General features: G+C 35.6%; 1 protein-coding gene across 12 annotated transcripts in view; it reads right to left on the bottom strand.

Moving 5' to 3' along the window:
* CSMD1 (CUB and Sushi multiple domains 1) overlaps positions 1–13,497 on the bottom strand; it is a 1,150,108-nt gene that overhangs the window by 197,021 nt on the left and 939,590 nt on the right. For all 12 annotated transcript variants that reach the window (XM_080586628.1, XM_080586632.1, XM_080586634.1 and 9 more), the window contains 3 exons: positions 7,329–7,520; positions 6,457–6,595; positions 3,004–3,191 (listed from right to left, as the gene is read on the bottom strand). In XM_080586628.1, the coding sequence (XP_080442754.1) occupies positions 3,004–3,191; positions 6,457–6,595; positions 7,329–7,520 (519 nt within the window). The remainder of the gene's footprint in view (positions 1–3,003; positions 3,192–6,456; positions 6,596–7,328; positions 7,521–13,497) is intronic.

Below are 13,497 nucleotides of genomic sequence, written 5' to 3'. Positions count from 1 at the left end.
AAAGTATTGTTACTTTATGTTTCATACTTAAGAAGATCTAATAACTGGAGCTTGAAGTCTAATGATATAAGCACAGCAGTTATTTTCTGCCATGAGCTAAGTGGTATGAAAACTTTAAATCAAAGTGAGTCTTGACATTGATTTTAACAACAGTGGGATTTCACTCATAACATATGGCAAGTTAAAATACAAAGAAGAGGGAAGGAAGAAATAATGTACATTAGAAATGACTTTGTTTAAAGAATGTGATTAAGATGACCTTCAAACAGGTGGGATTAAGGGGTAGAACATTCTTTATAAAAAGGAAATGAAAACTAAATATTATTATACAGTTGATAGCTATGCCATACTTTTTTTTTCTTAAAAAAGGCTTAAATACAACTCAGTTACTTTACGATTTATGAAAAATAAAAAATGTTACATAAATTTTTTAAATAATATTTTGCTAAACATTTGAACTCTTTAGGAGGGAAGTACACACCTAATATAAATGGGAGGCAAAAATTTTTTATTGAAAAATTCTGGAGTCAAGTTCATAGTCAAATTTTACTCCATGGCTCCTTCCCTTATTAAATGTTAATAAAGCATGTATTTTAATGAAACACTCAAGGGAAATTATCAGAAAGTGAAACTTGGTGTCAATAAGCAGAAATGCAAATAATTTTTATATAAAATATTAAATAGCATAATTATAGTATTGAATTACTAGGCACAAACTTCATATTGAACATAACTTTTCAAAATATGCTGTTCCATTCATATATATATTTTTATATTTCATTTAACTTACAGTTGCATAGAGGTACATATACCAGCATATGCTGAGAACAGAAAATAAAGCTAAAATGTAATTACTTAGTGTAGCTGAACATTTGTAGAGATCATCTTTTATCTCCTTATTAAGTTCTGCTCAACTTCCCATTTTTTTCCTTGCAGGCCAACATCCCAAACTAATGGTTTTCCCTTATTTTATTTTATTTTTATTATTTTTTCAGATAGGAATGAAGAGACTACATTTTGATAATTGAAATGACAATTACTTTGTGAAGAAAAGCCATGCCAACATGTAGAATAATGTGTGATGCCGGACGAAAGATGCAGAATAAATATAAGAATGATGTAATAGTTCTTTTAAACCTCCCTCTACTTCATTGACATAATAACTCTATTCTCTCTTGATATTTTTGTTCTTACAGTCTTGTATTGGGTTTATGTGGCAATGCTTTGGTAGCAGGGGGCTGCAGGGGTGGCCTCTGTGAGCAGAGCCCAGCAGCTGCCATGTGTCAGATCAGAGCCAGCTCCAGCCGGCTCCAAAGGGGACCTGCTGCTGGCCAGAGCTGAGCCAGGGAGCGACGCTGGGTGGGCCTCTGGGAGAGCAGATTGAAGAAAGGGAAGAAAAAAACCTTCTGCACAACAGCAGCTGGGAGGGTGAGGAGTGAGAAGCAGCCCTGCAAGGTCAGTGCAGGAGGGCAGGAGATGCTCCAGGCACACAGCAGCAGTTCCCCTGCGGCCTGTGGAGAGGCCCCTGGTGGAGCAGGCTGTCCCCCTGCAGCCCATGGGTCCCACACGGAGCAGATCTCCACGCTGCAGCCCGTGGAGGAGCCCCCGGTGGAGCAGGTGGAGGTGGCCTGGAGGAGGCTGCGGCCCATGGAGAGCCCCCGCAGGAGCAGGCCCCGGGCCGGAGCTGCAGCCCGTGGAGAGGAGCCCACGCAGGAGCAGGGGGTCTGGGGGGAGCTGCCGCCCACATGTGGGGTACCCGTGCTGGAGCAGTTTGCTCCTGGGGGATGGACCCCGTGGTACGGAGCCATGTGGGAGCAGTTCTGGAAGAGCTGCTGCCTGTGGGCAGCCCCTGCAGGCTCAGTTCGGGAAGGACGGCATCCCGTGGGAGGGACCCCACGTGGAGCAGGGGCAGAGAGTGACCGTGAAGGATCGGTGGAGACAAAGCGTTAGGGACTGACTGCAGCCCCCATTCCCTGTTCCCTTGTGCTGCTCAGGGGAGGAGGTAGAAGAGGGTGGATGTGGGGAGGGTGTTTTTAGTTTCTTTCCTTTCTTTCTCATTGCTCTAGGTCGTTAGTAATAGGTAATAAATTACATTAGTCTCCCTACGTTAAGTCTGTTTTGCCCATGACGATAACAGGTGAGTGATCTCCCTGTCCTTATCTCAACCCTTGAGCCCTTTGCATATTTTCTCCCCCTTTCACTTTGAAGTAGGGGAGTGAGAAAGTGGTCCTAGTGGGACTCAGCTGCCCAGCTGAGTAAAACCATCACAATTCTTTACATGTACGTTATGTTGTTTACTTCCATTACTTCCATTGTCAAGAATAAGAAGCTGAGGCTGCAACTCTGCTTCTGAGAAACAGCTTGATAAATCTGAGCAGAGATGACAATCAAGCCAGAGACAGCATCTGGACCAGAAAACAAACCATCTTTTAAAGTGTGTGTGGATGTGTGTGTATCTTTAATAAAAAGAAAATATAACCCATTCTCTGGTTGGTAATATATAACATTAGCCCCCTCCTTCCCCCCACCTTTTCTCTCCTTTTCTCCCCTGAAAACAAAAATGCAAAGGGTCTCCTGCAGTAGTAATTCAGAAATGTGTATGTAGATTCAACAACAAAGTGGAAGAGAAAATGTACTGGTATGTATCAGCAAGGAAGGATCAGCAGTCACGTATTCTAATTGGGTGAGACAATTCCATTATTGTACAATTCCTTTGCAAATGCTACTTTTGATGTGTATCTTCTATTGTTTCTATTGTTACTTTTTTTTTTTTCTGGAAGATGAAAATGTGCATAAGTAATGTGAAAGAGATTTCATGAAAGAGGATTTCTGTGTTACTCAACACATTTACAGAAAATAGTTTTTAAAACCTACATTGATGTAAAGGAGTACCTGCCAGTTCAGTGTGAATACATCTAGAAGTAAATAGATATGAGTCTCAATAAACCCTAAGTAACATTTTTTCCTTTTATATTTTTCCACAGATTATGGTGAGAACGATACCTTTATAGTCAATAGCAAATCCTGACATTCCAACAGAAGCATCACTGCGAAAAGCCAGAAACAGACTGTTACCACTGCTCTCTATTCTTTCAGGAGCCTGTGAGCCTTGAAAACTGCCAATTAGAGGACTGTTGGAATCTTCCCCTTCATAAATATGTAGAAAATCATAACTGGGTTCCATATTGAAACTGAAAATAAAGGAAAAAGAGAATTAAGTCTTAATTTCTTTTTCATGAATTAAACGCGACTATGACTGTGGCTGCCAATCTTCTGCCTAACACATTTTCTTCTCCAGAAATAAAAGTATTTTAAAACATGAACATTTACGAGCTTTAGATGGAGTTCTCCTTACCACTGAAACAAACACCTTCAGCTTTCTGTAAGATCTACTAGAAGGCCATTGTGTAGGCTCTGTCTACAGTAAATGAAAATGAAGCATACACTCCCACCTATCTTAAACACTCTTCTCAAGATGGGATGAATCACAACTAGCTTAAATTAAAAGTCAAGCTTTTAGTTCACTAAACTACATGATATTAATTCCACCCATTATAAACAGAAAGTCACCACCTGAGAAACAAGATGCTTTCATGTGGACAGATCTCTGTCCTGGAGCTTGTCTTTGTTCATACCCAAATTATATCAGAGAATTATGATAAATTACAATGAGTAATTAATATTCTTACCACTCACTAAACCACCTACGTCATATTTTATGACATGTATATACTTATACAACACAATTATGAAGATAAAACAAATAGGCTGTCCTTCAGAGGAAGATAATTGAAATGAGTTCTGAGACAATATAAAGATAAAACCATGGGCTTTTATACTGTAAATGTATACAGAGGTGGATAGAAAGGAAGTATTAGGAACACTGAGAAAAACATCTGAAAAGTAAAACTACATTAAAAAAGCAGACTTAAGTGGATATTTTTCTTTCTAATTGCCTTTGTAAGATGAAAAAGTAAATAAATATTTTGCTTTGTTGCAAGTATGGTGGTCAGATTTGTGTTTGTCTTTCTATTATATCAGTTAGTACTGTTATACACAAGATATTCCAAATCATGTAGGACAAAAAGGGACAATAGCTGAGAAATCATCATCACACATTTAACGGTTTGCTAAGTAATATCAAACGCAAGTGGCTTCACATAATAAAAAATATGTTACGCCCTATTTCCAAGAGGTATGAGAAGCCAGAAAAAAATGTTTTGAAACTCTAGCTAAGACAGAGATTTTTTAGTTGGAGTTAGAAGACTGGAAAGAAATAGCAATCTATAGGCTAGGAACAAATAGCACAATACAAATTGTGCTATTCTATTCTATTCTACAGGGCAATATTTTTCAATCTTTCTGTAGCCAACACATATTTGACAAAATATATTGCATCCCTGTGTTCTTGATCCACATTCTCATCCTATCACACTGCTGTCTTCTCAAAGCCAATTCCTTGAGAATAGTACAGGACTTAGCTGTAGTATACTGCCTGAGAATGAAAATGTTAAATAAAATGAAGAGAAACCGGTATGTTAAGAAAGTAGATTTTGCAGATGTCAAAGAAAAATCAAAAAAGTTATTGTAAGGATTGCAGAGAGAGATATTTCAGCACTTCCATTTCATATAAATCAGAGGGGATGTTGTGATAGTGCATTAAGTTATTCGGGTTCCAACATTAAATATATTTGTAGAACTGTCTCAATTTAATTATCTAGTACAAAGTTAACAACATGTACTCAAATACTTTTTCATTAAATATGAATCTGTATTACTTTTATGGTTCATTTATACTGCAAATATAATATCTGTTAAAAAGGAAAAGTAGCTAAAGCTTTCAATTTTATCTGTTCAATAACCATATATATAAGTATATACAAATAATAGTGATAATAATGTTGTTTTTTCCCTCCTCATTAAGATGTATTACATTTTTTTTCAGCTTTCTGAAAATATTTACAAGATTAACAATGCCACAACCTAGAGTTTAAAATACCCTATATCACCATCAGCCATGAGGAGGATGAGAATATTCCAAGAATATTCTGTGACGTCAGACAGTTTGGTAAAACTTGGGAAGCAACTGCATAATCTTTTCTTTCAGATTTCTTTCAGAATTCTTTTCTTTCAGATTTCTACGGAAGATTACTGTCTTGAAATCAGAATATCAAAATAAGGAAAGACTTTGGATGCCCACTGTGTACTACTAGACTACAATTTTTTGTAAAATGTACTGGAACTGTAACATGAACTGAAAATTCCAACACATTACTCAGAGTTGCATTCCTTAAAACAGAATTTACAAACAATTGAAATACTGAGTAACTCTACGTTTCTTTCATCTTACTTGAAATGAAGCATTTGAGCTGATTATTTAGGCAGTCCAAGACATATACTGCTTATCATGAGGTATTTTCAAAAGTGTAATTAGTGGGCAACTAATGTCGTTCCTTAATGCTACTTGAAGAAATACCCAAAGAACAGAATATTCATATTATTGATTATATAATTTTCAGGTCTCTCAGGTTTGATTATTTCATTTATGTCATTGCAATATTTTATTAGAAGGCACACTGCAGTCAACCAATAAAGATTTTTTTTTAAAAGGGTGCAAAATTTACACAACAAAATTATCAACATCCCATTATCTTTTTCTAAAATAATCATAATTGATCTCCACATTGCTGAAGCAGAAATGTCATCATTAGCTTAACAATAAAGTTCAGGATACAGAACCAAAGGAAGAAAAAATTGTGCACTTTCATCCATACATACAGCAGCCAAGATGATCATACAGGCCTGATTCAAATACAAATTATAAACTGGACACGAGTATGACTATATGAACTTCAATTTATGTTAAAAATGTATACAACGGATATAGGTTGATGATGGTATGTTGAGTAAATAACATTTCTTTAAAACAATGAGGCAACGTTATCTAAACATCATTTATCTCTTGAATGAGTGGACTAAAATATTACTTTTTTTTTCTTTTTAACTTTTTTTTTTCTTTTCTGGACCTATGCTCTCTAAGCAAATTGTATTTAACATGTATTTGTAAAAACCTTTAAAGGACTTATAGACAGAGCTTCCAGTACAGTTCAAGTCTCTGCTGTACAGTTAAAAAAAAAAATGTAAATCAAGCATTTCTACAAATTAACGCTCTTTTTTTTTTTCTTTTTTTTTTTTCTTTTTTTTTTTTATTTCATAGGTCACAGAATTATTTTTTTTTTGCTCTGGTATATTTGACATCAAAAGTAACATATAACTTGTCACTTTTCTTTTTCTGTTAAAACTTTTCTGTTATTTTGAAGCAATGATACAGCACATATTATTTGTACACTCCAGGTCTCATCCATGAAATATAATTAGAAGATTTAAGAAATAACAGATGATGAGAAGTGACATTTAAAATCCCATTAAACAGAGACATTCATCTAGAACTTGTACCTTTTGAATATCAAGGCAATGACAAAGTCGGGGTTTACTTTTATTCTCCAGTCACATTCTTTCCCAGGAGGATATGCCTGTGGATAGTTAGGTGATAAAATAACTCCTGCTGGGCCTGTCAGGTTTCCTCCACATGCAGCTGTCACAATGTAAAAAGAAATGGGAATATGGTCACATGTTAAATTTACAAGTGTTTGTTAGCTGTTAAATAGGAGTAAATAAACATTTGAACATTCCCACTTATATTTTCTAAAAATAAAATATGCTCTCTTCATATTCAAAAGAAGCACAAGAAAAGCTCTTCCTAAAAGAACAAAATATTAAGTCAAATAGGAATTCCTGTATATTGTTGCTGTTACTTAATCCCATCTTTATGAAATTGGAGTATTTATTATATACTGGAAGAGGAGAAGCATTACACTAACCAAAGGACAAGTGTTGTTACTGGACCTGGTGCTCATCAATGTGCATGAACTCATGAAAGAGGTGAAGACTGGAGGCAGTCTGGGCAGCAACAAACATGCCCTGGTTGAGTTTGTGATCTCAAGTAATATGGGCCTGGCAAAGAGCAAAGTCAAGACCTTGAACTTTAGAAGAGTGAACTTACAGTTGTTTCAATAGTTAGTTCCTCTTAATTATTTCTGTCAGACATTGTCAATTTCAAACATTCATAAAGTTTAAAGAATAGAGTGAGAAAATGACATCCAAAAATAGTGTTATTCTTAAGAACGTGGTTGTTGGTGACCATAAGTATGAAATAACTGGTTTCTACGGAGAGCATTACTCCAGCATTAGCATCATATGCCCACCAGTTGAACAAGAAATATGATCTGTATTAATTTTAAACAGAGAATAACATTTCAGCTAATTACCTATGCATGTAGGAGGATCCGGTTGCCAGAAGAATCGGTTATTCAGTTGTACACATGTAATTTTAGCTTGTCCTTGAAGTTGATAGCCAGGGTCACATTGAAAGGTGGTTGTATCCCCAGGCTCCCTGCTGTCTCCGTATCTAGTGCCATTTTGTGGTGTCCCAGGATCATTACAGGTTGATGCAATAGAAGCTGTTAGGGAATCATGAAATAACAGCTTTAAGATGCAGATAATAAACATCTTTATTTAAAAGCACAATATTTTTACAAGTGCATTCCAAACAAGGCAATAGTATTTACTTATTAGTTAACACAGGAATGCTTTTTGATTCTCTTTTTCTATGAGAATTTGCCCACTGAGATACATCATGATTATGTTGGCTTCCTGCCAGTTTTCTTAATATGAAATATGGCCTGAGAGGAAATAAACACAAGCTTTTCTTCTTCTCCTTCTTCTTTTTTTTTGTTTTTTTTTTTTTTTTCATTTGTTAATACACCAAAAGAGCTAGTAACTCATTTTCTCATTTTAATGTTCCAGTTATCAAAGCAAATTTCTTTATGCACTTTGATGCCTTTTTACACAACAGGGTAAGTAACACAATGTAAATGATGTTGTTTTATAGTCTTAATATTCTTCAGCATGCAAATGCTGTTTGCCCAGCTGGCTGAATCAAATAGCAGTTTTATGTAGCCCTGTATTTCCCTTTTCAGTGGCAAGCAACAACTTTCTCAGAGTATGCTAAAACTCAGTCTAAGCAAAACATCTCTCATATGTTCAATCTCTTCAGTTTGTATATAGATTTTGCTTTTGTCCTTGTTTTGGCTGGGACAGAGTTAATTTTCCTCCTAGTAGCTGGTTTGTTGCTGGGTTTTGGATTTAAAATAATGCTGATAACACACCGATGTATTAGTTGTTGCAGAGCAGTGTTTACACAGATCCAAGGACTTTTCAGCTCCTCCTGATGCCCTGCCAGCGAGGAGGCTGGGGGTGCATAAGGACCTGGAGGGGACACAGCCAGGGGACTCTAGATTGCTCCACACAACCATGTCCTTTTTAAGGAACTTTGCACAACTGTGAACAGGTAGGCCTAAAACCTAGTGTCACAATTGGTATTGGTGGGCATCTACAGGTAAGACCCTCTACCATTTTCACCGTCTTCGTTTAGTTAAGTTTAAACTTTGTGAACCCAGATCAAAGACATTTTAAAAATCTACTCCCCCACATCCTTCTGGTCATCTGTACCAGAAGGTATAATCCTTGAAAACTGTGAAATATCAACAATAATTTGTTGTCTTTTTTTTTTTTCCTAATATAAACTAGGTGTACTTTCTTGCATGCGAACACATCAGACAGTTGATTCAGTCTTAAACTGATTCACAGCCACCTCAACTCTAAATTTGATGTCCTTTCAAGGTGTAATTTTGTTCTGATTATCAGACCAGTAAGGACGATTCAGAGATAAAATGATGTAAATTATTGAAAGTGTATATCCCATTGTTAAAACTGTTTTTTACTACTTTCTTGATTCGTAAGCTAATATTATAATTACCTATCATATCTGGCTGCACATTCTCCTACACTCTGGGAAAGCAGTGACTATGTCTTTCAGTATTTTCAGCAGTATGTAGCACATCAAGCACTTAAGTTATAGGAAAGTACTACAAATTACAGGTCAAAAACACTAGGAACATAAATGTAATTATATTATGCTTCATGTATGGCTTCTATTACTACAAAGAGAGGTGCAAAGCCTCTTCCAAACTACATTGTATTAAATGACTCTGAGAAAAATCCTGGCCTTTCTTTTTCACATTTTTTTTCTCATCTCTGGAACTCCTTTAAGCAAACACACATACAGAGCCAAAGTACAAAATGAAATGCTATGACTGTTACACAATAGTAATATGTATAGGGTATCCATATAATTGGAATTAGACTGAGGCTTTCTTTGCAACATGAACAAATACATTAACACAAACAAAATTATAAACACAGAAGCACTGAAGAAAAATAGTTTGTGGGCAGTTTGCTGCCACTGAGAATTGGCAGTCGTTTTTTCGAGGTTTGGTCTCCTGTAACAATCATTGCCAATTGTTTATGCTGGAATGAGAACAAATTGAGAATCTTTATTATCAGAATTAACTTGCAAGTCAGGGCCAAAAAAAATGGCCAGTAAAACAAGTGAAAGAGAAATAGAAAGGAATATGTCTGCAGGCAATGGATTCCAGCTCTAGATTCCCACTGACCACAACGTAGTACACACATGGACATTTGCACACTGACACATAAATTTAGTGATCGTCATCTAAAACTGCATTACATCTCAAATTTACATCTCAAATCCATTTTCTTTAGGAAAGAATTAGAATTTACTTTGGTTGCATTATTAAATTATTTTTTTTCTTCATTTTCTGAAGGATTTGAAGCACTTTTTAAAATCAAGGAATCAAAGAATATACCTCTTATAAATGATGTAAGTTAGTAGTCTGTCCATGCTTCCTGCTCTGTTTATTTGATTGTTTTTTTATTTCCTTTTTTGTTTTCCTGTTTAAATCCCAGTAAACATTATTATTTCATTAAAATGATTTTTTTAACTCATTCCCAGAAGAAAAGATAAAAAAGCTGCTGATAAAAAAAAAAAAAATACCACCACAATGCAACCTTTGTGACCAGAATGTAAAAAGAATCTATTTTCTGTATTAATGGCTGCATTTACTCCTTCCACCCACACCAAGACCACTACAAAAAACAAAACAAAACAAAAAAACAGCAACAGCAATTAAACATTTAAAAAACTGAAACAGTTACCAAGTTGTACAAATGGAAAATTCTTTTTTTTTTCAACCCTGAAAAAAAAATAATTTTTGTGGGTTTAGTGTTTTTAGCCCTTTAAAATCAAAAACGTCAGTTGATAATGGCCCAATAAGAAAATAAAAATCTTAGTGAAAAATACTTGCAATAAAACCCGTAATTTGTATTGACCTGAGGTGATCTTTTGAAATAATGAAATTATCTACAATTTTGTTTTCAATGTGCTCTAGTTCTAAATTTGTGTTCTAAATTTGCAGTAGAGAGAAAGGTTGAAAAACGAATGAGCAAGATGAGAAACAAACCGAAAAGGAAGAAAAGGTGAACCTTATTAAAATGGTTTTATGCGTACTCTAGCAAATATGTAGCCACTTGGGCAAATCACAAAAATTGTAAAACATCCCTATATTAAAATTCATGGATTATGATAACTAACATACTACAAATACAGGACTGTTTATCATTTTATTATTTGTTATTTCTTGACTTTGTTTCCACTCCAAAGTAACACACCTTATACACCTTGAGCTCATTCCTATTTCTAATTTAAGGAAAAGACAATGGCAGTGTTGGGTGTGTTTTTTGTTGTATTTTTTTGGACAGTGGGAGACTTTTCCACCAGAATTTATAAGCATCAATTCAAGAACTAAAGTAATGGCTATTACTGCTAATGAGTACTGTGTAAGCACTCCCCAGGCACCACTCTGACAATTTACCTGACTTCCCATATTAGTGTAGTTTACTAGATGTATACTTGGCCACAAGGGAAGGAAAGCGTGGCTATGACCTCAGAGAAGTTATTTACTATTTGACAGACAAAAACAGCTCAAAAAAAATGGATCACTAGTGCCTATCTGTTAAAGAAGCAAAATTCTTTTAAGTATATAAGCATAAGACAATCTCATTAGTTAGCTTTTTTTTTCAATAAATCTTTGACTACCTTCATTTTTCATTAAAAGGTTATGCAAAATAATACCTCAGCAATCAACAATTATTCACATTTCAACCGTGTCAAGTATATACCAGTCATGAAGGACTGATGCCTTTTAAAATTTATTTTCACTGTTAGTCCCCATTTCTCACATAGAAAGTTCTAAATTTAAAAAATAACCAGGCATTTAATAAGCACCAAAACACTCTTTACACTTTTGTTCTTGCAGCTTCAGAAGTTATTTTCTGTATTTGAAAACAGCAACCTTTTCATCATGCCAAATACACTTGATCCTAATTAAACAAAACATCAGACATTTAAGCACTGATGTGTCATCTAGCAAAGTGAACATTTAGACAGACTGTCAACTTTTCAACGTTTCATCTCATTTCTAAGTTGTTTTACTTCACAAGATTCCCAAGAGTGTAACTGCTTGAAAATTACAAATCTGTTCTCACTTTACTTGGTATTGTGAAAATATCTAAAGAGTATAGATGTTATATGCATTAATAAGCAATCCAGACATTAAGAATCACTAGCTCTTCTGTTATCTATCTCATTTAATAACAGGCTTTTTTCTTCTCGGTTCACATACTAATATATAGCCATGCAATTAATATCCATCATACATACTTATGGGAAATGGCATGTTCATTCTGTGATGTGACAATGCCATATAAAATTGTAAAAAACGTGAGGAATTCAGAGACTTGAAGCTGAACACAATTAGAATCATAGAATCATAGGATCATATAGGTTGGAAAAGACCTTCCATAAAGTCCAAATGTTAGGGCTGACCTACTGCGTCCCATCACTAAACCATGTCCCTTGCCACATCCACACATCTCTTAAATACTTCTAGGGGTGAGGACTCCACCATGTCCCTGGACAGACCGTTCAAATGCCTAACTATTCTTTCTGTGAAAATTTTTTCTTGATAAAATCAAAGATCATTGATAAAAATGTTCAGCAAAACTGGCCCCCAAGACTGCGCCCTGTGGAACACCACTGGTGGCGACCAGCTGCCACTGGATTGGGCACCATTCACTATGACTCTTTGAGCCCAGCTATCTAGCCAGTTCTTCACCCAGCAAACTGGACACCTCTCCAACCCATGAGTAGCCAGTTTCTTCAGGAGAACACAATGGGAAATGGTGTCAAATTAAAACATACATGATGTAAAGCAGGGAAAGCAGTAACTGCATTTATGACTTAAGGATGCTAAGTCAAAACTAAATTATGTAGTTAGACTGTTTTAGAAATGATTGAGAAGAATAAATTTTCCAACCTAAATGATTATAAAATGGCAAAACCAAGTGAGGGGATTTGACTTCCATTAACTGGCAAAGAACTCAATTGCTGCTTCTGAGTTCTTGCATATGTTCTATGCAGTAAATTACACAATACTCCACGTTTACAGTCCCATTCTGTACAGATTTCTCCTCTCCTACTCTGTTTCACCTCCTCAGCATAGGACATGCTTTTGTGTACACAGTCGATGGAATCAGAAGTGCCAGAAGAACGGGCAACTGGAAAAAAACAAAGGTGCCTAGGGAGTTTTCAGAACTCCATATGTCGGCAGCCACTGTGTTAAGCTTCTCTATTTTGAATTTAATAATCTTCCAGAATGCCAATTTGGATCTTGTTTTGGATTTGGCCCCCAAACTACGTTTTCTATAGTTAATTTAAAACTTCACTGAAAATCAATAGGATACTGTTTTTGAGAGTACGACCCACTGTATATATTCGTGTGTCTGTAGCTTTGTGATTAATCATGTTAGACCTGTGCCTAATTTATCTTTCATCTGAAGGACACTTCATCTTTGATCAGTTTTTTTAGCCTGTAATCTGTTGTACAAGAAAAAAAAAAATCATCACCTTCATCTATACTGTTTGTACTGTGCCTCTGGTAAGCCATTTGCTTCAGTGTTTTGCTGCAGACTATTTTTTCTACTCCACATAGTAATAAAAGTAATGAAGACTTCTCAGGAATTAGGTTTGTAAACTGCAGGTGATACAGAAGCTTCATGTGTTTTGACACAAGTGCTCGCATAATAAATTTGAGAAGGATTTTGGCATATCAAAGCCAAGACATTGTACATAGGATTTGCAGCAATTTCAGACTAACAACCACTTGCATAGGTGAAAGAATAGTGTTTGGTCTCTAACAGGCATCTTATGCAACATATGTAAATGTGCACACTAGCAACTGCAAATCAATATCAAATGTAAATGTCTTGCACTGTCCAGTACCGTAACAAAAAAAGAAACACAGATACTAATTCCACCTGTTTTGTGAAGTCTGAAGTACAAAAGCCCACAAGTTTAAAGGAGGCAACCAAAGTGACCTACAAGCTTCATTTCTGCATAGTTCTACAGGAACCAAATGAAGAACTGCTGCCTCTTATGAGGCTGAGGATGCCTTACCA

The sequence above is a fragment of the Anser brachyrhynchus genome, assembly GCF_964034855.1.
Source record: "Anser brachyrhynchus genome assembly, chromosome: 3".
Lineage (NCBI taxonomy): Eukaryota > Metazoa > Chordata > Aves > Anseriformes > Anatidae > Anser > Anser brachyrhynchus.
Note: the sequence above shows the minus strand (reverse complement) of the source record. Positions and strands in the feature narration are given on the sequence as shown.